Source organism: Charadrius vociferus, unplaced genomic scaffold (assembly GCF_000708025.1).
Source record: "Charadrius vociferus isolate BGI_N301 unplaced genomic scaffold, ASM70802v2 scaffold49, whole genome shotgun sequence".
NCBI classification, from domain to species: Eukaryota; Metazoa; Chordata; class Aves; order Charadriiformes; family Charadriidae; genus Charadrius; species Charadrius vociferus.
In genome coordinates this window covers 3,536,017-3,563,352 of record NW_009661375.1, presented here as the reverse complement: position 1 = coordinate 3,563,352, position 27,336 = coordinate 3,536,017, and the positions used below count along the sequence as shown (strand labels likewise).

At 54.9% G+C, this 27,336-nt stretch overlaps 2 protein-coding genes across 2 annotated transcripts in view; both read left to right on the top strand.

Annotated features, from left to right (window-relative positions):
• Positions 1 to 4,784: 4,784 nt before the first annotated feature.
• On the top strand, positions 4,785 to 23,560 carry TRIM9 (tripartite motif containing 9). Its single transcript, XM_009893940.1, has 9 exons — positions 4,785 to 4,802; positions 6,269 to 6,364; positions 6,832 to 6,954; positions 17,239 to 17,349; positions 17,913 to 18,066; positions 20,831 to 20,988; positions 22,627 to 22,781; positions 23,036 to 23,076; positions 23,463 to 23,560. The coding sequence occupies exons 1-9, from the start codon at positions 4,785 to 4,787 to the stop codon at positions 23,558 to 23,560; spliced, it is 954 nt and encodes a 317-aa protein (XP_009892242.1).
• A 1,733-nt stretch (positions 23,561 to 25,293) lies between these two features.
• Positions 25,294 to 27,336, top strand: part of PYGL (phosphorylase, glycogen, liver) — a 32,474-nt gene continuing 30,431 nt past the window's right edge. The window contains 1 exon segment of the mRNA XM_009893939.1: positions 25,294 to 25,411. Coding sequence (XP_009892241.1) covers positions 25,294 to 25,411 — 118 coding nt within the window.

Sequence of the window (27,336 nt, the reverse complement as noted above, 5' to 3'; positions counted from 1 at the left end):
GGTAGAGAGCAAGTGGGCCGCGATGTAAGCTCTGCTCTCCACCAACCATTTGGGCACACAGAGGTTGTCTCGGGGTATAACCCACTGTCTGCCCCACATCTGCGTTTCCAGTGCCATTTCAGGGAACCGGGCTTAGCAGAGCGGAAGGGAGAGGAAGAGAAAGAGGACCTTTGAGGAGGTTCGGGTTTGATAGCCGTAGTTGCAGAAGTGTAAGGTATTTTTGGGAAGAGGTGTCCTTACATGCGCACGGGTAGTAAGTGCCTAGCCCTGCGTGGTGTCACATCGCATCGTGCTGGTGGGCTCCCGGAGCTCTAGATGCTGCTGTCTGTGAGCAGTGATCAAATAGAGCCGTTTCTGAGCAGGTTTCAGGCTTGTTCACTTGTCCTCGTCAGAGTAAGTACACAGGGATTACTGATACAGTTTGGGGGGGTGTGCAAGGGAAACTCATCAATGCTGATCAATCTCTAAAGGGCGGGTGGCAAGAGGATGGGGCCAGACTCCTTTTAGTGGTGCCCAGTGACAGGACAAGGGGCAACGGGCACAAACTGGAACACGGGAAGTTCCGTCTGAACATGAGGAAAAACTTCTTTACTTTGAGGGTGGCAGAGCACTGGCACAGGCTGCCCAGAGAGGCTGTGGGGTCTCCTGCTCTGGAGAGATTCAAACCCCACCTGGATGCGTTCCTGTGCAACCTGCTCTGGGTGCCCCTGCTCTGGCAGGGGGTTGGACTGGGTGAGCTCCAGAGGTCCCTTCCAACCCCTGCCAGTCTGGGATTCTGTGAAGCGGGGAAGGGGTCTGGACTCTTCCATGGGAGCAGAGGCAGCACGGCCAGCGGGGATGGGGGTGTTGTAGGAGAGCAGCCAGGGCTTTTGGCAGTCAGCACGTAGCAACGATGGTAAGTCAGCCCCAGAGCACGCCCAGCAGGAGCGACTGAGTGATGGTCAGGTGGGCGAAGGAGCGATGAGGAGAGCGGTGAGGGTGTGATTTCATTTTGGAGTTTATCATTGCTGGGAGCAGGCTCGGGAAGGAGCCTCCCCCGGGGCAGATCGGCAGGTTCCTTCGCAGCACAGGGCGCAGCCAGCTCCCTGCCATCGCCGGTCCCCCATGAGGACCATCCCCTGCGGGACCTCAGGACGTGGTGCTGCCCGCTCTGGTCTCCCCTCGCCACGCGGTGGAGGCTCCTGTCTCGAGGGGCAGGTTCAGCCCAGGCTGCAGCTCCAGGAAAAGCTCCCGGTTTCTCTTCTTAGGCAGTGGTGAATCCAAAAGTCAGGCTCTCGTGACTGGAGCCTCAAGCCAATTAGCAGCAGTTTAGCTTCATCAACTTCCTGATTGAATGCAAGTTTTAATTAAACATCCCATTTTAATTAGTCAGGCGTCACATACAGTAAGCTTGCCTTAAGATTCAAAGGCTGTAGGTCCTGTGCTTTAATTAAAAGAAAGAAGCACATGACTTCAACTCCAGCATCTGTGACAGCTCCTCATCCTTTCGAGGGTACAAGCAGAACAGCTGGGAACAGCATCTTTTCTTGCCATGGCTTATTCCTCTTCTCTTTTGCTTCCATATGGATGCTCCAGCATAGGGAACTGGCTACAAGACTGACTTGGTTGGAAGAAACAGGAGTTGGTTGCAACACTTGGGGTGTCAGAGCAGGTACTGGGCTCTCATTGTAATGCTGAGAGCTCTTCTGGGGTGAGGTTTCTGTCCTGGGGTGACAGGGAGCACCTAGCCCATCTGTGGCTGCTAAGGAGGTGCAGTCACCTGAAGTCTCAGGTGCAAATGGCCTCTGAAGCAGGGATGGTCTGCAGCAGCCCAGAGGAGGTGGCTTTCACAGTGCACGCGCTTAGAATCGTTGAATCATTTAGGTTGGAAAAGACCTTTTAAGATCATGGAGTCCAACCGTAAACCTAACCTTAAGCTGGCAACTCCTTGCTACGGGACCTTGTGGGTGATAAAAGTTTATGTTGATCCACAAGGAGACAGGACAGTTCTGTGGAAGAGAAATCCAAGCGGGGTTACACAGGCTGCGTGAAAGCCATGTCCACCTCATGAAGTTCCTGAGCTGTGAACTGTTGGAGGCTGGAAGAGCACCCTTGTACAGAAGATGCTGCACTGGGGAGTACATTTGGCCTGACCATGACCAGAAATGTCCTTTATTGCTCTCATTTGAATTTGGGACCTTTCACCATCACACGCAAGCTTGCTCTGCTGCACGTGGGTGCAGCCCTTGTGGGCTGGGGGTGGGCAGTGCAGAGCTGTGGAGCTCCTGGGTGGGCAGGGGCACGGAGAGGGGGCTTCCATCTGGCCAAGGGCTAGCAATTGCCTTTTGGCTTGCCCTCCTCTCCATTGAGCAGAGAAGGAGACTGGCTGTCTCTCCTGAGTGCTCCAGACGCTTTCTTTGGTGTCAGAGCCCGCAAGCGAGTTGGGGTTTGAAACAAGAGCAACTGTTCTTGCTCTTGATGGTGGCCAACGCTCGCTAACTTCAGACTTTTCTCAGTATGCCAGATGGAGCTGTCACGCAGAGCCGGCTCCACCAATCCAGCATCCAATGCCGAGCGGGACCCGGCGCCTCCTAAAATAACAAGCCCAGCTGCCTCCTCGCCTCAAGGTAAACCTGGAGGAGCTCCATCGCTGGCAGCTGGGTTATACGGGAGGTGAACCAGACCAGCTCCGTCTGAGAGGCGATGCGGAGTTTAAACGGTGTTTCTCTCCATTTCTTAGAGCCTGCTCAGCCCTAGTGAGCCGCCGGCCTTCTGCACCCGCTGCGGTCACCCGTGCTCGGGGACAAGGCAGAATCAGAGTGACAGAAATCCCTTTGTCAGCCCTGCCTGGGAAGGAGGGTTACAGAGCTATTAGCGAACACAAAGAGGGGACAGATTCTCTCCTAAGTGCTCTGGGGACAGAGATTTAAATGCTTAGCTCCCATTAATGCGAATTACAGAGGTCTCTTCTTACTGCCTTGAAACAAGAGCATTGAAAATGAGGCCAGCTTTCGGCAAAGAACAAATTCACTTGATTTTAAGATGGCGCTAAATGGGATTTTTCTTCATTTCACACTCATTAATTCCCCTGCCTGTCATTAATTCCTCTGCCTGTGCTAGCTCGGGGTGGGACTTTGCTCCGGTCCAGCGCATGTGAGCTGGCTGCCCCACTGCACGCTGGAGGACGCTGGGTCTCCATCCACCGTCCCCTGCTCTGTGGGGGAACAGCGGTCCCCAGAATGTGGTTCCCGGCCCCAAGAAGCCCCAAAGATTTTGTTTCCACATGGAGATGCAAAGTGCAACGTTCCACCTTTTTGCAGGAAGGGGAAGTCCCTCCAGCGTGTGTCAGAAATATTAACAGCATCTTGTACAGCACACGCAGGAGACAAGGCTTGAGGTCCTCCTGACCCCCTGCTCCCACACCAAGGACTCCTCCCGAGTCTCCATCTCCTGTTCCCTCCATGTAGATCACACACTTGTGGGAAACTTGTGACTCGGCCTTCCGTCTCTGGTGATTAAATCCTTCTCCGAAGTGACAGACTGCATTAAAGCTTGGGTTCGCTCCAAGGGTCATGGAAGGTACCTGTAGAATTTACGGACCTAATCAGTCATTTAATTTCTCTCCGCAGCCTCTGACTTATTAACATAATAACAGAAACCAGAAGGACTTTGTTTTTCTGTGGCGTTCGGTTATGAATCACGTTGTCACTGCGCCTGCAGCGCTGCCCTTAATGAACACATTCAGGCATGCCCGCGAGTCCCTGCGCACATTCCCATATGCGCTCTCTTGTCGTATAGCATTAATTAACCTTGTTTAATGGGCTAACTGTGATGGCTTGCAGTTCTGCCTCCCCAGCGGGGTGACTCTTGCCAGAAGCAGCAGGGATGCAGCGGGAGAGCTGGGCAGATGTTTGTTTCAAAGGGGACGTGTCCGGGAACGTGTCTGCACTCCAGGAGAGGCTCGGTGTAATGGGGACCCTTCCCGGAGACCGGCGCAAAGCTCATCCCGGTGAAAAAAACAAACCTTAGAGCTCCCGTGTTCAGTGAGGAGCCTGTGGCCACCCATACATAGGAATTGGCATCATCAGCTTTGCACTGGCTCTTACTGCACATCACTGTGAGCTGGGTGTGCTGGTGTGGGCACCCCCTTCTCCATGCCGGGGACCAGGGACGGGGCAGGGTGTCCACTGGGCACCTCACCGACCTTACAATGATGGAAAAAATAGTTTCCTCACTAGTTCATGCCCTCTCCTGCAGTCACTGGTGGCGTCAAGGACGCCTCGAACAGGTGAAAGGGCTGAGCTGAGAATGGGGATGCAGTGTGACACCGCGGGGAGGGATGCTCTGAAGGCGAGGGACCATCTTTTTCTTTAGGTGGTCAAGCTCAAAGCTTGCTGCGCCGTGGAAGCCGTTGTGCTGTCAGACTGGGGGTGTCCAGGGTGAAGGACCTGTGCATGGACAGTGCACACTGGCATCGCAGAGATCTTACTAAATTTTAAGAGCACAGTTAAAATACTTGCCCATTAGGAAAGCCTGAAAGAGTTATGTTGATCTAAAGATCCCCTTTCTGAAATGTATGTTCATAGAAAAAAAAGAAAAAAAAAAAGCCTTCTGAAGACTTTATTAAAGGAAAAAACCCACCATGCTGCAATTTTAATAAGGAGCTTGTAAACATAACAAACTCCCACTGATTTTCTCTATGAATTGCCTGCGTTATCGAAGACCAGGGCCCTGCAGCGCTCGGTTCTCAGCAAACCACTTTGCGGGGCTTAAGGTGTCTCCCTAAATCTGGGAGGGCTGGAGCTATGCGTGGGCTGCGGAGGGTGAGCGCGGGGCAGGGTGATGGAGGCTTTGGCAGGGGCAAAAAAGAGGGGACGAGGCAGGGCTGGCTCGTCCCTGCGGTCCCTGGGGGTGCCCCTGGGGGTGCCAGCGCCGTGGGGAGCAGCTCGGGCTCCGACCTCAGCTCTCCTCCAGCCTTTGCTCGGAGAGGGGAGGGAGGAGAGGTGGGGAGACCTGCTGAGCTGACTTAGCAATCCCATTTTTAGTAGAGATACATTCGCTGATTAGCTCCACATCCTAATGACTCGGGCACAATAAATTACAAAGGAAATGCAGAAATCACTAGGGTTATATTAACATCTCCTGGGGAAGCAGCACTAAGGTCATTTTATGGGCCATTAAGTGGTTGCCATTCGTTTGCTACCTCGTCTCTTCAACAGCATTTCTTTTTTTCTCAATTTCAGCCCAGCACCATCTCAGCAGGTGCTGTGCTCCGGTGCCCTCACATCCCTTCTGTACCAGCACTCCCCCTCTCCCATCTCGCCTTCTCCCTCTCCCTGCGCCAGCATCCGGGGGAGCACGGCACGATGGGGCAGGTGCCACCCTAGTGCCGGTGTCCTGGTCACAGGAGGGACAGTCACATTAGGTTTTTGGAGATTTGGGGACATCAGCCATCTTCTGGATCCCCTTCTGTGTCTGCCATAAAGATCGTACCTCAAATCCTGTGGGGTGTTTGCAGGCGTTGTGCAGCCCAAAAATCTCTCCCAGAGGTGAATGGTCATGGGTGATTTGCCCAGCTCTTGGGATGATAACTCTTACTGAAATCATGGCAAAAGGGGGAAATTCCGGAGTTAACGTTTGGAAAGTGCCATGAAAATGAAGAGGAACAAGGCATGATCATTATTATTACTGTGTTATATGAAGCTCAGCTCAGCGTGGGCCGGAGCAGGCTGTGGGTGAGCGCTCCCACTCCTCGCACCGGAGGAGGAAGGGGCAGACAGTATTTTGGATGGTGGGGGAGGTCCCTGCTTTACCTTAGCTTTCATGGGGAGACTGGGGGATTTTCAGTCTGATTCGAGTGGCCTGACCTGTGCCTTTTTGCTGATCATCCTCAGCAGACATGGGTCAGATCCTACAGGATTTTTGGTGGCTTGCTCCCTGGAGAGCAGAGATCGTGTGGAGGTAGCCACTGGCTCACTTTGATACGCAGGATGGATGTGGCTTGTCCCTGATCACCCAGGGATGCCTCTGGAGGAGGTTGGACACTGAATATCTGCTTCCCAAGCCCAGGGCATCCGTGATGATAGCTAACCCTCCTTTTCCTCTCCTTACACTCGGGGCAGCAGGGGTAGAAGGACACCTCGGTGGGTTGCTGAAGGCTGCACACCCCAGGAAGGCAGTGCTGGGCTGCAGTCCATCCCCAGCCCAAATTGTACACACATCAGCTTCTCCAGCACAAGGATGAGTCCAGAACATGGGAATGACCTTGTTCTTTCTTCCCCCCCTGCAGAGCCAGCTTTCCCAGGCCCTGAACGGGTTGTCAGACAGAGCCAAGGAAGCAAAAGAGTTCCTGGTCCAACTCCGCAACATGGTGCAGCAAATCCAGGTACTGCGTCTCCTGGCCGAGAAACGGCCCCTTCCCACCAGGACGAGCTGCTCTGCCACCTTCTGTCCCATCTCCCCACCTCGGTTTGGTGGGTGCTCTCCCAAAGGGGCCCACGCCTGACTTTTCATATTACGCCCCTGCAGCCCTCCCAAAAACTGCCCCTCCCAAAGCTGCCGGTGTCACGGAGCGAGCAGCAGAGACCCCAGCCCTTGCCGTCTCTGGCATAGGCAGTTCCAAGGATGTGGTAGGATGGACCAAACCTGTTCCTCACCTGCCACCACCACATTTGCCATGAGCCAAAGGTGTAAACACCCCATGTGCTAATGGTATGGATTTTTGTGTTGCAGTGGTGTAGCTGCACATATAAAAATGGTCTGTGCGGTATCATAAAAAAAAAAAAAATAATCAGGTTTCCCAACTGAAATGGAGGCGTGCCGAGGGCTGTGATGCTCTGCTCTGACCCGCAGGAGAACAGCGTGGAGTTCGAGGCCTGCCTGGTGGCCCAGTGTGACGCCCTCATCGATGCCCTCAACAGGAGGAAAGCCCAGCTGCTGTCCCGGGTCAACAAGGAGCACGAGCACAAGCTGAAGGTGAGCCCCTACGCACCAGGTCGGGCGGTCAGAGAGCTTTCCACAGGGTTGGCACCAGATGGGGACGAGGACTGTGATGCTATTTGTTGGGGTGAAGTGCTGCGTGAGGAACGGGGAGGTCACTGGAAAGCTGAACTCCATTTTGCTGCGGATGTCCAGCCCGCTCCCAGTGTGACAGGCGCTGAGCAAAGTGCTGCGTCCTCCAGGTGGTGGTTCCCACTGAATTACTCCATTACTGGGACAATTACTCGTCATTAGCTCAGCAGAGCCCTGTGTACAGCATCCACAGGCTGGAAAGAGACCTTGTTCATGCCCCACGTTGCTCCCAAGCTACTAGCGTGATCCTGCAGGATGCTGAGTGCCTGTAATTTCTGTTGGCTTCAGATGAAGTTCTGGAGCACTTGGTATCATGAGGTGCCACTTTTGTCATCAGGCAGGAGCAGGAAATGCTCTGTTTTCTGTTCTGTGCTTGTTGAGCACCTCATGACTTCAGCTTTCGCTGAGAGGTGAATTGTTGGCATTGAAGGAACGGAGGTTCAGCTCTCAATATGAGCATTGAGCTCAGCTGTGGAAACAGGCTCCTGGCTTGTGTCCTTCCTGCAGTCACTACTCTGTGCCTTTTCAGCTGGTTTGGGGCTGAGAAGGGAAGCAAAGGGCTAAATCTCTAAAGAGCAGTGGAGCAGGTATAGCAGCGCCCAGTATCTGACAAGGTTGCTGCACCCTGGCCATCACTGATACGGGCCAGCTGAGGTGTTTCACACCATCACTTTGTGTTTCCAGGGTCCCTCTTCCGAGGACATTCCAGTGTTTGGGCTAGAAACCTTTTTATCTCTTCTCTGGCTCCACTTGCATCCCTCCTGGTCTTGTTTTGGGCCACCCGTGAGGCTCCCAAAGGGATTCCTGGACCTGCCTAAAATGAGGGAGGAGGCCACCAGGCTCCAGTCTGCCTGCAGATGATGGGCACCATACCACAAGGGCTCGTGAGCGTTTCCATCGGGAGGTGGACAATAGCAGCTTCGTGGGTCCAAGCCCAGCCTCGGTGCTCGGTGTAAAGCCCATCCCCAAACGGGCATGCCGTGCTGCCAACCTGTCCTCTAGGCCCGGAAAGGTTCTCGTTCCCTCTTCCCCTTCAGGGCATGGTTGGTTAAACTCTCACAAAACCGGGCAGCACAGAGCAATTTCCCTGCTCAGCGCAACCCACAGAGGCCTTTCACTTTTTGGCCGGAGGAAGGGAACTGCATCCCACGGTTTGCTCTTATCTTCTGTCCCTCCAGCACGTACATCCCACCCCCATGCACCCTTGTCATCAGCCGGGCTTTGTCATCAGGCAGGCCCGGCCCTTAAAAGAAGAAACAGCCGCTGGGTTTCAGACTGGACTCTGTTAAAATCCGCCCTCGACCCTCCCTCCCTGACGGACGGAGCTCTCGCGGCTCCTCACGCGCCGTGGGAAGGGAGCTGCACAAGGGCTCCGTGGCGCTGCGTGCTCTGGCAGACGTGGCACATGAGACGAGCCCGCGTCCAGTTATCAGCAGCATCACAGCAGCTGGTGTTTAAAATCCAGAAGCGGCTCCCACTGCAGCCTGCGCAGTGTTGGTCAGATTTTTAGCCTGAAATGATTTGATTTTCCCTTTATTTTTGCAGGGGCGGGAGGCGGGGAGGTGGGTAATAAATGCAGCTGGGCTGCCCTTGGCCATAGCCTTGTGGGGGGAGAGTCGTGCAGCCCCGACGCACCCGAGTGCCGGCTAGAGTCCTGCACGCTGAGAATTGCTTCTCGGGGCTTTGGCATCATCAGGCTGGGACACACAGCCGAGGCACTCAGCCCGGGTGGACACACATCCTTCCCCTCTGGCTTGGCGACGGGGACAGAGAGGGTCTTGCCTGCTTTTGCAAGCTGCAGATGGGACAGAGGGTGCAGGAGAGTCTCGATCCTTTTGGGTACATCCCTGCTGTCCTCATTGAGCACGCACAGGGTCCCCCGACCACACCAGGCCACCGAGGTGAGCGTTCGCCACCATCCCTGCAGCCTGTCCCTGACCCCCCCCTTCCCCAGCACTGCCACCGTCCCCACCTGCTCTGTCACCCAGGGGAAGGGGCTGCCCGGATCATCGCCACGTGGGGCAGTTTCCCCCTTTGCCTCCTCCAAAGAATCCTCGGGACAAAGGCAGCACCTGCAGCTCCAGCTGGGCACGAGCTGGGCTGGCCGCGCTCGACGGGTCAGGGGAACAGAAGGAGACATGAAAGCAGCATTGTGCCTGGAGCAGCTGCCTCCCGAGAGGACGTGTGTGTCCCCTGCCCGCGGCTGGGGCAGGCTGGGGTGGGGGAGGAGGATAATAAAGCCCCCAGCTCTTGCTCCGAGGCTCTGGAGAGCTGGAAGCGTTGCAGAGGGAGCAGGAATCCTTCCAGTGCATCAGGAAGGAGGATGTTCAGGGTGCGAGACTGTGCAGCAGAGGGGCCACCTCCCCACCTCTGCCGGCCCCCTCAGCAGCAGCACGCTTCATGTCCAGCACCGTCCTGCACATACCTTCACATGCGTCTTGTGCTGAATTTGGACCCATGGTGGGTCCTCCTGCAGGACCATGGGGCTTGTCCTGGTTGATGTTCACATTAGGACAGTTGGCTGCTTACTTGGCGGTGATAGCTTCACCCCTTCCCATAGGAGATCAGTCCAGAGCATCTTAGCTTGGCCTGTATGTCCACTTGCCACTGCCATGTCCCCAGAGCATCTCAGCCAAGGAGGAGATGAGCAGATAGATTGACCAGCGTGGCTTAGCTGTGCCACCCAGGAGCCCTTTCAGATCCAAACTAGTTGCTCCAGCAGCCAGCATGGAGCCTCAGCTCCCTGGCTGCAGCTGATCTCTCCATGGACTGCCTCTCCTGCCTGCTGGGAGGTTGGCCATCACGGCATCATACGGCGCTGTGTGAGAGAGGAGGAGAGGCACGGAGGGACAGAGCCCGCCGGCTGGGACACTACCACAGGTGTCTTTCACTGCAGAGCCCAGGTTCCCATTCCCGTGCGGTGCCCGGAGTTGGGGTCGGCTCAGCTTCAGGACTGACCTACTTGACACATATTTCATGGAGGCCAACACTAATTTCTCCAGAACGGGGAGAGGTTTGGGAGAAAATGAACTTGGACAGGACGGTCCCCTGCTCTTCCCCAACCTCCCCCTACACTTGGATTCAGATTAAGAACCCAGGCTTTAAAAAATAATATCTGGAGGAATAGTGGGGCCAGGTGCCTGCTCCACCTCCAGGACAGACCTCCTTGTCTGTCCTGCTCCTCATTGCTGGCCTTGGTTTTCAAAGGACCAGTATGGTCTTCCCCGAGGGAAGGTGCCCTACAGCACGAGCTGGTTTGTGCAGGGGACAGAGAGGATTCCCTGCAGTATTGTCTCAGGAAGAAATCTTTCAGTCCACAGCACACATGGTCCAAGCTCTGTGTGCACCTCCTGTAAGCTCTTGGCAGTGTGGTGGACCATTCTGGCCTTCTTCTGGCCTTCAAGTCGTAGGATGTCTTTGCTCTGTGATTTCACCACTGTGCTTTGGCTGCAGAGCCCTTGCAGGCAAACAGTGGTTGTCACATTCCCCAGGGGAGCTAATTATGTAGGAAATGCTTACCAGGGGCTCCTGTCCATAGCACTGGATCTCCAGAGATGAAATGCTGGTCCATGACCCATCTTTAGGGGTTATAGTCAGGATTTTCCAGGAAACCCAAGGGAACTTGATGTTCCCTGTTGGATTAGGACGCTGGTGATCAGGACTGGCATGAAAGGATGAGAAACAGGACAGAAGCACAGGTTTAGTTTCCTGGACCATACCATTTCTGTATGGAAACACCAGACAGGACACACAGACCAGATAAGCTCATCATGAGGTGCATTATTTCCCGAAGATGCAGATACCAGACCGCTGCTTTCTCTTACAAATCCCTCCACACTCTGCTCTATTTTCCCCCTGCCATGGTGTCTGACCACCTTGGGAAGGCCATCAGCACTGGGAGCTAGGAACTGAGGACAAGGAGCTCTGCAGAGCTGTGATCAGGCCGCAGGGATGCCTCTGGTTTTCTAATGTCCCTCAAGCTTTCTGCTTGTTCTGTTGAAGAGCTGAATCACGTCTGTCCTCTGGAGCATCTGTCCATGTTTAGGTTGGATATTTAGATTAGATATGAGGAAGAAATTCTTTCCTGTGAGGGTGGAGAGCCCCTGGCCCAGCTTGCTCAGAGAAGCTGTGGCTGCCCCATCCCTGGAGGTGTTCAAGGCCAGGTTGGACGGGGCTTGGAGCAACCTGGGCTGGTGGGAGGTGTCCCTGCCCATGGCAGGGGGGGGGGGACGAGATGATCTTTAAGGTCCCTTCCAACCCAAACCGTTCTATGATTCTATGATTCTGTGTGCTGTGTTCTCCAGTGGCTCTGCACTGGAGACCAGGTCTCCGTAGCGCACCTTCCCACACCTATTGGTGCCATACAGAAGGCTTTGATCAGAACAGGCTGCGCAAGCCCCCGGGACGTTCTGCCGCCAGCATCACACAGGGTTGTTAACACAGCAGCTCTGCTTTTCCCAGCTCCAGCCTCAGCCTCCTCTCCCAATAGCAAGAGGCGAGTCACCATGGAAACATCCACCTGGAAATGCTCTGCGCAGAGGATGCGCGTGGTTGTGGGATTCAGCACAATCAAACCATCGGGATCTGTCCCGGGGATTTTTCCATCTGGGTTTGCAGCCTTGCAAACAGCAGCGCTGCTGCACTGTTCCCTGTAACGTTGTCCCCAGGGCCACGCAGGTGACCATACCCCAGCCACAGCGTGCCCAGGGTGAAGAGGCTCAGTGTCCTCCCTGTGACATCCACGGTAGGATTCGTCCCAGGCGCTGAGGAGCCAAGGTTCAAGTGAGGTCGAGTGCCTTGAAAACCAGTTATCTAGCCAAGTACTAAAAAGAGGAGGAAGGTGAGGAAGACATTTAAGTCGACATAAGTGCAGATGCTACTGCCTTCTAGGAGCTGTATTAAAATGTAAATTATAGTTAATGTCATCTTACAGGGAGGAAAAGCTCTTGAAATAAATTTCCTATTTTAAGGTAGTAGTGAACTGCTGTGAGTGCGCAGCAAAAGTCCTTTTTATAGGCTGTAATTAGCAACCAGGTTCTGGCTCTTGCCTCCTTTGGTACCTGAAGGGAGAAAAAGGCATTTGATAAAAACGACCACAAACAAAATGTCTGGAGCTGCCCAAATCCCCTCACCAGCTGAGCCATTACCATTTTCCCAGAAGATGCCACCACTCAGTGAGGTGTCTTACCCATGTGGTTTCAGGAGAGGTTTGTAAAGTGTCTACCTGCATGCCGAATTCAAGGCAGCTTGGTTGTCCTGGCGAACTGGTGAATCCTTCAAACCCTTTGAGGCCCCTCAGCCCTGCACAGCCTCCTTTGATTCCGTGAGTCAAAGGCTTGAGGAACTTCCAGATTTCGCTTTCAGCTCTCTTCATCGAAATACTCTTCATTACTGGGGTAACAGGGAGCTGAGGTACCCCAGGGATTGGAAATCCCTGATGCATGAGAACCACAGGATGCTTAAGGCCACGTGGAAAACCTTTCGGTTTCACTGGCCCCGCTGGGTTTAGACTGTGCCTTCGAAGGTGCGGGGGGTGCTTATGTCTTATTTTTAAAACCTTTCATTTCCCCAATCAAAGCAATTCGTGGAGTCTCTCTGTTCCTGTCTGTGTCCCATTTCTCTTGTGTGGAGCGCAGAAGCTGTAAAGGGCACGAAGCCCCACCAGGTCCCAGCCAAATATCCCTCTTCTTCCCTTGAAAACCATTTGTTGGTGGTGAAGGGAACATGGATTTCCGCTATCAGCTTGCCTGCTGTGGAGATGCTGCAGTTAAACTGCCGTTTCATGCTCTAGTTCTCCAGATGAATGGGTTTTTGGTCCCCAAAGGGGATCGCAGGGTTACAGAAGAGCAGGATCGCTGGCGCTAAAGGTGGGACAGAGCTGCAGCCGCTGCTTCAGGTGTGGTTTCTGAGCACCTAGAGCAGGCTGCCCGGGGGTGCCTCCGGTCGGGGTTTGAATATCTCCAAGGCCGGAGACTCCACAGTCTCTCTGTTCTGGTCTTTGACCACTTTTACAGGGAAAAAAAAAAAAAAAAAAAAAAAAAAAGCTTTTACTTATTTTTAAATGGAATTTCTTGTACCCACAGCCGTAAAGATTTACGTAGCCTCAGTGGCAGCCCGCAGCAAGCACTTCCACTCCCCACCAGACCTTTATTAGCAGGGATAATCTGCCAGGAAGCTCAGTAATTAATCAGCCTGGAGCTGGCATCTCCGTGTCCCAGCTCCCTCCTCCCAGACAGTGCCAGGAAGCCCCGCAGATCTCACGCTGACACCGGAGCAGCGGTGACGGGTCCCCTCGCCTCACCAGTAACCCCATCTCTTGGCCAAGCCGGGCAGCCAGCTGCGTGACCAGGGCTGTCCGGGGACACCGTGCCTGTCCTCACTCAACGAAATGCTGTTTCTTGGAGGCTCACGTCTGGCTGGCGGTACCAGATGGCAATTCTGCTGATAATACTTCGAAAACATCTACTCGGGCAGGGAGGAGCTCACAAATTCATTATCCTGGGCAAACCAGACAGAGATTTAAGCTGCAAAGAAGATAAGAAGATTGTTTTACCAATCCCATCTTTGCCGTCTTCCCGATGGCATGTGCATTTTCTGGGCGATCAGGGTGGGATCCCCACTTGCCCATCTGCAGCCCAGCAGGCAGGGAATGCAAAACCCGGCCCTGGCTTGGTCAGTGCGGTCACGATATCCTCTAACAGCAAGGTTGGAGCCCGCAGGCTGGGCTTGTCTCACACTCAGTGGTAACACCGTGATTTGCAAGTGAGAGACCCGACATCCACAACAACCCTCGCAAGAGCAGAACAACCCCTCGGCACCCGTTGTCTGGGCAAAAGAGATCAAATTAACGCAAGCAGCTGTTTTTTGTGGCGTGGCAGGGGCTGCAGGTTGCTGCAAGGCTTTGCACTCCATCTGCACCTTCTGGATCCCGCCCTGAAGGACCCACCATCCCCACGGAGAAAGGAAGTCCAGGGGCTTGCCCACGCTTTCAGAAAAGGTCAGTGTAGGAGTCCGGATCTCCAGGACTAGCTGGTGCCTCTACCGCATCCCTGCAGAGCCATTCCAGTGCACTCAAGTGTTAGAAACTGGCACTGAATGAAGTCTTCCCTCTGTTGACAGCGTTTGAGGCCAAAACCGGTGTGTGCCGATCATGCTGCTCGCTAGCCCCGTCTCAGAGCAATCCGGCATCTCTGCAAGCTTCTGTGCACACGTCTTGGGCCAGAGAGCTCTCGGAGCTCCCTCTGCTGCCTTGTCCGCTCTGCACAGGGGGTGCGCTGGCTGCAGCCCCCTCCCCAGCACCCGGGCTTGCTCCAGCCGCCCTCTGCCACGGGCTGGAAACTGGGGCTGGGATTGCTAAAAGCAGCATGGAGGAACGGTTGCCACCTAAAAGTCGGGAGCCAGCTAGGAGAGTGCTTTGTAGCATTTCATAGAATCACAGAATGGTGTGGGTTGGAAGGGACCTTAAAGATCATCTGGTTCCACCCCCCTGCCCTGGGCAGGGACACCTCCCACCAGCCCAGGTTGCTCCAAGCCCCGTCCAACCTGGCCTTGGACACCTCCAGGGATGGGGCAGCCACAGCTTCTCTGAAGCCACAGCTTCAACCTGGGCCAGTGTCTCATCACCCTCACACGACAGAATTTCTTCCTACCCTCTTCCAGTTTAAAACCGTTCCCCCTCATCCCGTCACTCCCCTCCCTGATCCAGAGTCCCTCCCCAGCTCTCCTGGAGCCCCTTTAGGCACTGGAAGGGGCTCTAAGGTCTACCCGAAGCCTTCTCTTCTCCAGGCTCAACACCTCTGCTGGTGGGACCCCCCGAGCTGGAGGCAGCACTGCAGGGGGGTCTCCCCAGAGCAGAGCGCAGCAGAGGGGCACAATCCCCCCTCGCCCTGCTGGCCACGCTGCTGGGGGTGCAGCTCAGGATATCGGTGGCTTTCTGGGCTGCCAGCGCACATTGCCATGTCAGGTTGAGCTTCTCACCCACCACCACCCCCAAGTCCTTCTCCTCAGGGCTCCTCTCCAGCCATTCTCCACCCAGCCTGGATTTCTGCTTGGGATTGCCCCGACCTGGGTGCAGGGCCTTGCACTTGGCCTGGTTGAACTTCATGATGTTCGCACAGGCCCACCTCTCCAGCCTGTCCAGGTCCCTCTGCATGGCATCCCTTCCCTCCAGCGTGTCAGCTGTGCCACACAGCTCGGTGTCATCAGCAAATTTGCTGATTGTGCCCTCAATCCCACAATATACTGTGGAAGCAGATATATTGTCCCAAGTTGGAGGACCGGTGAGTCTTTTCTTCCTGTTAGGTGATTAAGTAGAGGTGATTAAATTATAATTAAGCAACACATGATGTGATTGATTGCCCTGCAGGAGTCATCACCCCCCTTGAAACCCAGGTTCATTTGCTGCAGGAGGCTGACATGTGCTTCGTTTCACCTCCCCATCCCTCGGGCCATAGGGATGCTCACAGCAGGAGGTGCTCCTCAGCCCACGGTGGTCATTTGATTACTGCTGTGCCTATGGACCGGTGGGCACACAGGCACTGGGATTCACCAGCTGCGGTGCTGAGGACACAACTGTGCCTTCAGAAATGTTAATCGCTTCTTATTGCAGCCTTTTCCATCACACTGCAGCTGCAGATGCTGATGGGAAGTTCGTCTCTACTGTCCATAACATCCTAAATAGCTGCAGTCTCTAGAACTGCATAGCTTTGTTCAGTCCTTGTGGAGAACTTCACACAGCTTTAAAGCTCTTCCAGAATTAAAAAAAATAAATTATCTGCCACGGGCACGTTCTTCTAAAGCATAAATCTCTCTTCCTGAGCTGCTCTGCCAATCTCCCATGACAGAATTCTCGCTGACACCGGGTGCAGCCCTGCAGTCTCCTTCTGCGGGGATTCGGCGTGAGGGACCAGCCAGCGTTAAACGCACCCTCGCGATACCAGAGCCTGAACCCCGTCCTCCCCGCTGTGTTTCAGGGAAGGTCAGCAGAGCCCAGGGGCACGGGCCAAACCACGCGCTTGCTTGTACTCCACTGCTGGGATGCTGAAGCACATTGCCTTGGGGAAACCATCCCTGGGTGGAAGAAGACGTGCTTTAGCGTGCAGCTGGGGCAGCCCCAGGCAGAGCTTGGTGTGCTGTAGGGAGCCCTGCCGTGAGAGGTGCAGGATTTATCCCCTCTCACCGGCACACCTCTCCCTCTGAGCTCATTCCCTGACTCCCGCTGCAGCCAGTGGAGAAAATGAGGCAATTCTGCAGCGTGGTTCATCTCAGCTGATGGGCAGATGAGCATCTCATAGAATTGTAGAATCATAGGATTGTTGAGGTTGGAAGGGACCTTTAAGATCATCAAGTCCAACCATTAACCAACTAACCTGACAAAACCACTTCTAAACCATGTCCCCAAGTACCACATCTACCCTTTTTTTAAACTCCTCCAGGGATGGGCCAGAATAATCTAGAACGTAAACCGCGTAACAGCAGCCCCTCAAAATGAAGGGAGCTCTTCTCCATAGCTGCCTGCTCCACCTTTACGTGGTGTAGATAATGGCCAACCAGGGAAGAGTGTCCTGCGGAGCTTTGCGTCACACCCGCAGGGCTGAGCCACCTCCTTCTCCCTGGCCCTACCCCAGTCTCCTTGCAAGTGAGGAGGGTATGATCTCAAACAGATCATAAATCAGAGCTGAAGCTGGGCGAGGTGATGCGTTCATTCCTTTCGGAAATAACCAAAATATCAGGCTCGCTCCTCACCTGGGGCCTTTGGGTGCAGCTGCCCCGCAGCCAACCCCGCAGCCTGACGGCGAGGATGGATGGGGCAGCCCCACGCAGGCTGCGGCCGCAGCTGTGTATCTGTGGAGGGAGGCATTTGCTTTTGCGTGGGGTTCGTAAGCTGTCGTTTGGAAGCTGTCCAAATTAAAGACAGAGCAAGGAACTGCCCTGCTGCTTTGAATAATTACGTGGGTTAATAATTTGGAGCTAAACAGAGCTTGTTGTTGTTCGCCAGGTTTTCAAGGATGTGGGATTCAGTGGATGAGTCTTGGCCGGTTCTGCCTTTTTCTCCTCCCTTGAGTCTTTGTCTCCCTTCGCGTTGCCCTGACCCTCTCCCTGTGCCCACACGATGCCAAAGCCCGTTTGCTCCCCGTCTCCCAAAACCCCACAGCTCCAAGCAAAGCTGCTCTCCTTGTCCCATCACAGGTGGTGCGAGACCAGATTTCTCACTGCACGGTCAAACTACGCCAGACCACGGGCCTGATGGAGTACTGCCTGGAGGTCATCAAGGAGAACGACCCCAGCGGCTTCCTGCAGGTTGGTGGGGAGCTGCTCACGGTGGGGCTGCGAGGGGAGCGGGAAAGGCATTGCACAGCCCAGGGCCCTGGGGTAACGTGGCAGATTTGGGGGAGTTCCCCCAAGGATGTTGTCCCCAGCTTTTCCAAAAATCGAGGGCCAACCTCTCATCACCTCCAGGTTCGCAGCAGGACAGAACACAGGGACATTTCTTACTCTGACCAGAGGGTTGCAGCAGACGGTGGTTTATCTCTGGAGCAGTGATCATAACGTGGTGTCTCGTGGCTCTCCAGTGAGAGACGGACATACAGCACTTGAGAACTGCATCCCACCATTCGTTGCTGGGCTGGTTCTTTTGGTACTGGACCCTGCCTTTAAAGTAGTCCCCAGAGCTCCTGGGGTCCCTCTGCCAATCTAAGCCTGCGGCAAAGGGCGATGGTAGAAACCACGTGTGATGTCCCAGCCTTTGGCAGTCAGGGACAGAAGTGGCAGCCTGGGAGGCGCAGGGAAGGAGGAGAGCAGGGTAGGGACAAGGTAGAGCACACAGGTGGCCCTCGGTAGCTGAGGCTGCTCCTCGCCACCAGATCTCCGACGCTCTCATCAGGAGAGTGCACTTGACTGAAGACCAGTGGGGAAAGGGGACGCTCACACCCCGGATGACCACGGACTTCGACCTGAACCTTGACAACGCCCCTCTGCTACAGTCCATCCATCAGCTCGACTTCGTGCAGATGAAAGGTAAGAATATTTCCAGTGCCTTTCAAAAACCCGTCTCTGCTCATGCTGGGTGCTTCCATGTAAGTCATCAAAGGGAAGGGGCAGGAGAGGAGAGTTTCTCATCTTCTCCCAGCACGATTGGGCACCCCAATCCCAGAGTTATGCCCGTTCCTGTGTATTTTGCAACCCTGGTCCAACCATCTGCTTCCCTGTCTCGCATCGCTGGGCAGCTGTGTGCCAGATCAAGGTGCTGGGAGCTTGGTTTTGCCTGGCAGCGCGTTAGAAAACGCTCTGCAGGTTGGGACCGGGGTCTCAGGAGCAACATAAGGCACTTCCCAAACCTCTGCTCACACACGCTCGCTTGCTTAGTGCTGAGCAGCATCTGGCACGGGCCAGCTCGCGAGCTACCTGCTGCGGGCAGCCACGGCGTCCCTCCAAACACAAAGGCACGAAGAGCCACAGCACTGAGCTCGGGGTCCTCCCTCCCCTCCCCTCTCCTCCCTTTTGCTTTAGACCTTCCATTTTAATTTCCTCCTCGAGCTCTGTTCCCTCTACGGTCGCTCTCCCGTACCACGGAGAGCCACTGCGTTTGCATGGCTCTGCAGGAAGCGGAGAGCCGCTGCAACCTGTGGGCAATTTGCGACTTGGCGAGCCCTGGGAAGCTGACGGGAGATGCAAATGGGTTGTGATGCAGGGAAGCTCAGGAGAACATGGAAGGGAGCCCTGTACCTTCAGGTGGTGCGAATGAGCTGCCTGGAGGAGAGGCCCCCGGCTGCGGGTCTGGCGTGGCTCTTCAGTGCCCTCACGGATGGATTTCCTGACGCGGGAGCCGTTTGCACACACCAGCGTTTCTCAGCGGTCAGACAGCGGAAGGCTGATGACCACGCGCTTCCTCTGTAACGCTAACGAGCATCTTCAAATAGTGTCCCCGCTGGCATTTGCTGCAGTGAGAAGGGTGCGTTGGGCATGGCTGCTGGGAGCGCTCGTAGTTGCTCATCGTTAGCCAGGCAGTTAATTTGAAGTGTCAATAACATTTTTTTGATAGCGAGAAGAGGGCTGGATTACTGTTTTGCTTACACACCAGTGGTGGAGACGTTAGCGTGTTCCTGCCCTCCCTTCTTTCAATTTAGCCCAGAGGGTTATTTTTAATTAATAAGAGCAAATCTGCTGCTAGTTTAGCCGCCCGCCCTCCTCCGTGGAGGCAGGGCAGAGCTGATGGAGGCTTTCCTCTCGTCTCACCCTCACTGCAAGTAAGTTGGACTTAAGTTGAGGGTTGGACTAGATGATCTCCAGAGGTCCCTTCCAACCCTAACAATTCTGTGAATTCTGTGAAGTTGTTGCCTTTTGTGGACTTTGCAGAAGGTTGGGTTTGGATCTCAAACACGTGTCTCAGCACCGGGGGAGACAGGTCAACACCGGAGGTTTAGATAAAGAGCAGAGGTGAGCAAGAGGTGTAGGGCATCCTGTATCCATTGCCAGCACGTGCTGGGCACGAGCAGCCTCCCTTCTGCTGTAACGTGACGCCCTTCTCCACTCAGTTTCTCCAGGCCCTCAGCCTGGTGCTTCCTGAGGATCTGACCCGGGAGGTGGAGGAGACACAGAAGGAGGTGGTGAATGGCCAGCGAGTCCATCTTTTGTCTCCTGGGCATCCGTGGCTCCTCCACATCTTGTCTGGCTTCTCCATGTCTTTTTTTCACTGAGTCTTGTCAGACTTTGGGCGGTGAGGATGAGGATGGAGGATGAGCAGCTCTTTTAAGAGGGGGTTTGGGAGGGCTGTCCCTGGCCAGGGGATGGGGTGTGTCAGCAGATATCCCATTTCCCTGTCACGCTGTCGCCCCTCCATTTTTTTTTAGAGCAGGAGCGGGCTACGCTACATACGTGCAGATGCCCAAATACAGCAGTCGGAGCAGAAAAAGTCCTGACAGTCCTTTATGTCCCCTCGGCAGCAGATGGGAGGCTATAGGGTGCACAGCCTTCCGCCTTGCAGCATGTGGAGGCTGAGGACAGGGACTGTCTGGTGCCAGTTTGGAGACCTCTCTGAAACATGCTTGTTCCTCCCCGGGAGGTGTTCAGCAGCAAGGGCTGTGTGCTGGAAAGGACCCCGAGCCTTTTTGGGCAGGTTAAGGGCTATCATTCCCCAGCACTCAAACAGCATCGTTGAGACACACACTCATCTCTTCCCCAAGTCTCGCAGTTCGTGCGGTTGCTTCCCCTTCTAGAACAGACTTTACCATGGCAAAAAGGTGAGGCGCTCCCTGTTCTGCATGTCCCGAGGCTCATCCCTGCTGCTCCGGCATCGCTTGTTTTGTTGCAGTGAATTTGTTTGATGGCAAAGCAGAGCGGCGCTTGCCGCTGGGCTGTAGATAAGGGCAGGCCCAGAGCTGCAGCCGGCTCTGCAGAGCGTGGGGGAGTGTGTCCCAGCTTTGGGACAGGCTGCTGGGAAGAGTCCAGGCGGTTCGATACCAGGGATATCGTTGCACTGCCATATTTCACCAAAATGCATTAGAAAACAGGAAGAAAGTGCAGTCGCTCCGGGGAAATCTCAGCTTCACCAGGCTGCAAGGTGGAGGAATTTGGTGGAGCTTGTTTTTTGGGGAGCGGTCCTTTCTGCTTCCTCCCCACCTCGCACCCGCGTGATCGCACTTACATCCCTTGTGCTGTGCTGGCTTCCCACCGAGGCAGTAAATGCATCCTCTGCGCTCCGGCTGCAACGCGCACGCCGCCGCTCTCCCCCTGCTCCTCCTCTGTGGTGCTAGCAGCCAGGGTTACACTAATTTGTCTTTAGTTTCCTCCCCAGTGCCGGCCCCCCCAATCCTGCAGCTAGAGGAGTGTTGCACCCGCAACAACAGTGCCACCTTGTCCTGGAAGCAGCCCCCCTTGTCGACGGTGCAGGTGGAAGGCTACATCCTAGAGCTGGATGACGGCAACGGCGGCCAGTTCAGGGTAGGTGCTCGGAGCCTGAAGCCAGTCCTGGCGGCAAGGTGGTGCTCCTGACTCCGGTATTGCCCTGCCGTGAAGCCACCAAAATGTTCCCCGGGCTTTTTTGCAAGTCCCCTCCTTCCCTGGAAACATGGGGCTCTCTGCTGAGGTGCCCAGGGATGCAGACGCTGCAGACAAGCTGCAGGCTCTTTCGGGGTGCCAGGTTATTTGAGGAGGTGGAAATACCTTTCCGGTGACCAATGACTTGCAAATGCCAAGAACGCATTTGAAGCTCCATCTTTTTAGGTTGCTAAATATTTCATGCAAGGTACGCTAATTGCCGTGAAAGACTCACGGTTTGCCAGCTGCCAGCAAGCAGAGGTGTTTAAGGCCTGAGGGCTTTTAAATTGCTGTAATTACACAATTAAAATATGATTTTTCTCTGATCCGACACACTGATAATTATCCTGGCGTGTTCACATCCACCGAGAGCAGGCGCAGGGACCAGCCCATTGCATTTTCTGAATCCATCCACAAGAAACTCAGGCAGAGCTGAGGCAGGAGAGAGGTGACGTGGGTGGGATCTGGAGAGAGAAGGGAGCAGGAGGCTGAGTTTGGGGACACCAAGGCTCAGCACAGCCACCCCGGCAAGGTGAGGGCAATTCCCCGGCACACCAGTCTTCTTTCATCCCACCAGCAGTGGGAAGGGGCTTGGATGTGCGTGGTGTTCCTGCTGCTGGGGTTATAGAGGGCTGCTCCAGCCCATGGGACATGGCTGGTGCCACGAAGGGGAAATCACTGAGCCATTCTCCTGCCTAAAAGCAGCGAGCTGACCGTGTCAGGCGGTGATTTGCCCGGTGAACTGGGAGTGCCGACTGTCATACAGGTGACAGTCCCTGCAGAGAGCAGGTCAGTGTGTGGCCCAGCCTGTTAGGTACCTCCCACACAAACAGGCAGGAGAGACTGGGACGGTGTCCTGAGGCAAGAGGATGCCTTTGAGCATCAAACCACAAAGGCGTTCCTTGCAGTGAGCCTGGGGTGGTGAGGTGGGAGCTGTGCTCTCTGACAGGGTGCCGCCTGCAGGAGAGCTCTGTGAGTGCTGGAGCCCAGCTAGATCAGGGCCACCTTGGCGTCTCAGCTCAGTCTGTTAGGACACCTACATTGTGCTCCTTGAGTGAAAAAATTCTTCCTAATACCTCATCTAAATCTCCCCTCTTCCAGTTTAAAGCCATTCCCCCTCATCCTATCACTACATGCCCTTGTAATAAGTCCCTCCCCAGCTCTCCTGGAGCCCCTTTAGGGACTGGAAGGGGCTCTAAGGTCTCCTCGGAGCCTTCTCTTCTCCAGGCTGAACAACCCAAACTCTCTCAGCCTCTCCTCCCAGCAGAGGGGCTCCAGCCCTCGGATCATCTCTGTGGCCCTCCTCTGGCCCCGCTCCAACAGGTCCATGTCTTTCCTATGTTGGGGGCTCCAGAGCTGGACGCAGTGAAAAGTAATTGTTAAGGAAGAAATCATAGGGCGATTTTGCTCTGCTTTGGCCGTATCCAGTGCTCATAAGTCTGCCCCAGCTAGCAGAGCGTGGCTGTGCGTCACGGCCACGGGGAGCTGCTCTCCCTCTCCTGGGAGTCCATGCTCCAGTCACTAACTGCACTTGCTTTGCAGGAGGTGTACGTGGGCAAGGAGACCATGTGCACGGTGGATGGGCTTCACTTCAACAGCACGTACAGCGCCCGCGTCAAAGCCTTCAACAAAACAGGAGTCAGCCCGTACAGCAAGACCCTGGTCCTCCAGACATCTGAGGGTAAGGCATTGCAACAGCTCCAGCCCGACGCGCTCGGACACCGCTCACACGCAGGCGTGGGGCCCATCCAGCACACCCAAGCTTAGCATTGCAATACAGGGAACCGCTCCGCTGGTCCTCCAGTACCTCAGCAACCATTGCAGGAAAGCCAGCGCTGATGGGAAGAGGAGAGGCTGTGTCAGGAGCTTCGAACAGTGCCAGAATTTCTCTCTCACCCCGTTTCCTTTGTAGATGTTCTGTATGAGAAGAGTAGTGTGGGTACAGTGAGAGGCATCCCGCAGAGAGGTATTTAAAAATTTGGTTGCAGCAGGGTTTGTATCACACAAAGGGAAGCTCAGATGTTTTCGTTAATTCCATTTAAAACAAAACAACACTGTCAACATTGCTCCTGAGACGCATAAGGGCTGTGCATGGCTGCACAGTGCCGTGACCGCACGATGTCTCCTTCAGCCCCTGACGGTGCACGACAGAGAGCAGAGGGACCGTGGAGCAGCAGGGATGTCCTTGGCGACCCACGGGGTGTACAGCCAGCCGCGCCGGCATCGTCTGCATCACCCCCGCACCAGCAGGCGCTCAGTTAGAATATTAAACACCCTCTCACAGGTTGTGGAGGAGTCTCCCCGCCTGACTTTTAAGTACATTTGTCACACCAGGCACTTAATCCGTCACAGAAAATTGGCTTGCTTCTGACATGCAGGTGGAGAGTCCGAGAAACGAGGTGGGAGTCAGAAGCAGCGGGTGATGCAGCTGGGAAGGAAGGAATCAGCCCCCACCACTACGTCTGCCGCCCCGTAGCCTTGCTGCCAGGCAAGAAATCCCTCCTTGGGAGTTATCCACGCTTGGTGAAATCCCTTTGCCTTACACCCAGACTAAAATCTCTCTTTTCCAAGCCAAGGTTTTGTTTCGCGGCAGCGTTGCCAGACCTGGCTGGCAGCTGGCTCGAGAGCAGCGGCGTGTTCCCGCAGCCCCAGCAGCTGCCAGCGGACGCGGTCCGGGGTCAGGAGGGAACACACACAGCTCGTGGGGCTGCTGGTGGGCTGAGAGGAGGGTGAGAGCCTTCTTGCCACAGAGCATCTCTGGTGGCTTTGAGCAAGGAGAAGAAAGGGATTTCTGCTGAAAAAAAAATAGAAGGCAAAAGCAGAGTAAGGCTACGCAGAGGTTTTTCACTTGCTTGCCTGCACTCATCTGCAGGAGATAACCGTTCCAGTTCGGAAAGGGCATGTACCAGGTTTGGATGTGTGGGCAGGACAGGTTGGTGAGGAATGGGACTCACACGTGACAGAGGTAGAGTGGAGAGCAAACCTGTTGACGAACCCTTCTCATATGAGAGGCAGAAAACTCAAATCACAGGCCGCAAAGGCCTGGGCACGTCCGTCTGAGAGCTGTGTGCGTGTTTGCAAAGCTGGGCACCAGCGTCAAGGAAGCCGCGCCGTTCCGCTGGAGATGCAGAGATGGGACAACCTGGATCCAGCCCTGCGCTGTGGCGGCCAGGACCACTTCCAAAGCCTGAAGGTCGGCAGTTCTCACCTGCTTCGCTACCCGGCTTCAGCAGCCTTTGCAGGAGACCGCAGAGCTTTGGCTTCTCATCACATTTGTGTCTCCTAAGACCCATTTGAGACACAGTTCCCTAACCAAAACCAGTTGGGCTTTAAGTTGTCCCAGCCAGGAGTTCGCAGCATTCCCACTATGATCTTTCCAGCTGTCTTCCTCTCCTAGATGTTTTCGCTGTTGAGCCAAGCTCCCCTATCGCGCAGCTCCAAAATATGAAGGAACCTGGGAGAAAATAGCTCTTCATGGTCCCAGCAGGTCAGGCTGTGCCTCGGTCTGTGCCAGTAAACAGAGGTTTCACTCTTCTGAGCATCGGATGAAAGTTTGCCACGTTCAGCTTTTTCACTCAGTGGTCTTTCGCGTTTGGTATTCCAGCAGGAAAGAAAGAAAGAGAAAAAGTCAAATGGGCCCGGAGCATTTTCTGCTCTTAGAGGCCGTCTGAGCTTTTTGGACTCCAAGTGAAATAAATCACATCTCTGTGCAGGTTCCGGATATTGAACTGACTTGTTGAATAGAGCCTCCTCACACATCACGGCTCCTGGTTAGGCTTTTATTTCGGGCCTTTACAGCAGCATCAGGCCTTTAAGTGCTATTTTGTCTGAAGTAGGCTTAGCTTTCCCCTTCAGCCATGCTCTGCAGCTTGCTGCAAAGTGTTCGTGCGGGAAGAGGGGACAAAAGAAGAGATGGGCTCGATATGAAGAGAACATCTCTGAGCACAGCTGTCCCGCTGTAAGTGGTTATGAGAAATTCTCATAGGATGTTATTTAAACATCTCAGAGGATGTTATTTAAAAAGCTGCTTTCTAGTCCGAGCACACGAGATCCTTATCCACGGGCTGTGGAAGTTAACTGGAGTCTTTCTTTTCCCTTCGGCGAGCAGTGATACGGGCTGCAGAGGTTAGCAGGGAATGAAACATCTTGCAGGGTCTCGGCAGCTGAAGGATGAGAAGTGGGTAAAATTGTGTCTGGGCCTCTGCAGGCATGCCTCTCTGCTCCTGCACGGCCAAGACAAGCCAGCCAGCACTGATGGGAATGTCCCACGGGAAGTCGGCACACACGCAAGCCTACAGCAAGCTGGAGAGCACCTTCCCAGCCCGTGGTGCGGCACATCCTCTCCTGCTCATCCCAAAGGAAACTACGTTTTCCAGCCGAGGAAATTGCAGTTCACTCTTTAAAGCTGGTGCTTGGTGTCACCAGCAGGGCAAGGTGGCTCCTGGCTGGGAGAAGGTCTGTGCCCGAGTCCTTCCCATGTGCTGGGCCCTCTGGGGCTTCCCAGGGGTGAAGATCAGCAGCAGCAGCACAGTCAAATGGCAGCAACGGCTGAAGGCAATGGTCCTTACCTTGAACTGTGTCCTCCCCCTAGCTGACGTCAGGCTGTTTGACCTAGGAGTATCCCTTGCCCTGTCATGGCTTAGCCAGTGCCTCCCAGGACCGTCACTGCAGGCTCCAAAGCGCTGCGATGTGTGGCCTGGCTTAACCTCTCTGTTTCTTTAGCACCTGAATGAAGTTCAGCTGTAGGCTTGGAAATCGGTCTGGAAGAAAGTTTGCAAGGTGACCCTGTCCCATGGCACAGGCAGCTTACAAAGCTTGGCTGGTGGCAGCACTGCTCAGCTGTCCTCACCCCTGGGAGACCTCGGGTCTCCCACCAGCCTTCTCCTCCTCCCTGGGCTGGGCAACCCCAGATCTCTTGGTCTTTCCTCATCCAGCAGATTTTCCAGCCTCTGGCCAGTCTCCTGCTGACTTTAGGATCCAGTCGGTTTTTCTCCCGGCATGTTCCCATTTTCACCGTACCCACAGCTGGTGGTTCCTTGGTGCATTCACGGCTGCGGCAAGAGCAGCCTCTGAGAGGCTTTGCAGAAACCCCTGGCTCTGGTCTGCTGGTCATGGTGGGATGCAAAGAGCCACTCCCAGGAACAGGCACTTAGTGCACGGTGGCAAGGAACAGAGGAGGAGACTTCCCAGTTACAGTGGGATTGGAGTCTGCAGGTGGGCTGGCTGATGGGCTGCTTTTCTCTACAAGGATTTCTGAGATGGCTTCTGAGTGCCTCCAGTGTTGTTTCTTTCCGTGGACTGTCCAGCAAGCTGGATGGTGGCATGAAGGACCAGCTCACCCCAGGTGGAGATGGAGAAGAGGAGCTCAGCAGCGCTGGAGGGGACTGTCCTTGCCTGCTCCTCAGGCTGGTGCAGAGGTTCTATCTTCCTCCTGCCAAAACCTGCTGCTCCATTCTCACCCTTACCCAGCTCTCTTTGACTGTCCACACCTTGACTCTTCCATTGGGCTGCTTCGTGCCTTCAGCCACGCTCTCCTGGGCACATGTGGCCCATGCTGCCGCAGCCCTGCCTGGGGGGAGAGCCGTGTCTCCGCTCCCCCTTCTCTCGGCTGCTGAGTCTCCAGCTTTAGGCACGGCTGCAGAGTTTCAAGGCAAGTTTGGTTTTGGCTTCTTGTTTCTTTGGTGAGACACAAGCCTAGGAGCAGGAGATCGGGGAGGAAAACCTGGCTTGTCACACTCTGTGCCCTGCTCCCCCCTCTCCCAGGTTTCCAAACTCGGCCAGTTCTGCCAACACCATGAGCAGCCGCTCCCGGCCACCTCTGCCCCCATGGGGATGTGGTGGAGGGACTTGGGCACCACAGCCTGAGAGCCCGTCCCCAGCCTAGGCAAAGCTTTACTGCTCTTTCAAGCCCAGTTCCTCATCTGGGGCGCAACTTTTAAGTTCCTTACCAGCCACGGATTGACCCTCAGCACCAACCAGGGCTTTTTAACCAGCGGTTTTTGGGAAGGGGTGAACAAGGGGAGACACGCTGCAAGGAGCTGTAGGAACATGAGATGCTAGTTAGGGAGAGCCATGAACCCGGCTCTTCTTGGTAGTAGTTCCTCTCACTCTTGTAGATGTTGGAGGGCATGTCCTTCGCTAACCTTGTGCTCCATTTATTGACCTGTTGTGCAATAATTTATCTAACCCATACGTGAACCCACTGACGCTCTGCTTCCACAGCCTCGCGCAGCCGCAAGTTGCAGAAGTTAC

What these genes read in the sequence shown, in the direction of transcription:
- TRIM9 (XM_009893940.1), top strand. An exon ending in ACATGGTGCAGCAAATCCAG is followed by an intron (nt 6,365 to 6,831) that starts GTACTGCGTCTC and finishes TCTGACCCGCAG; the next exon opens with GAGAACAGCGTGGAGTTCGA. An exon ending in ACCCCAGCGGCTTCCTGCAG is followed by an intron (nt 17,350 to 17,912) that starts GTTGGTGGGGAG and finishes CCTCGCCACCAG; the next exon opens with ATCTCCGACGCTCTCATCAG.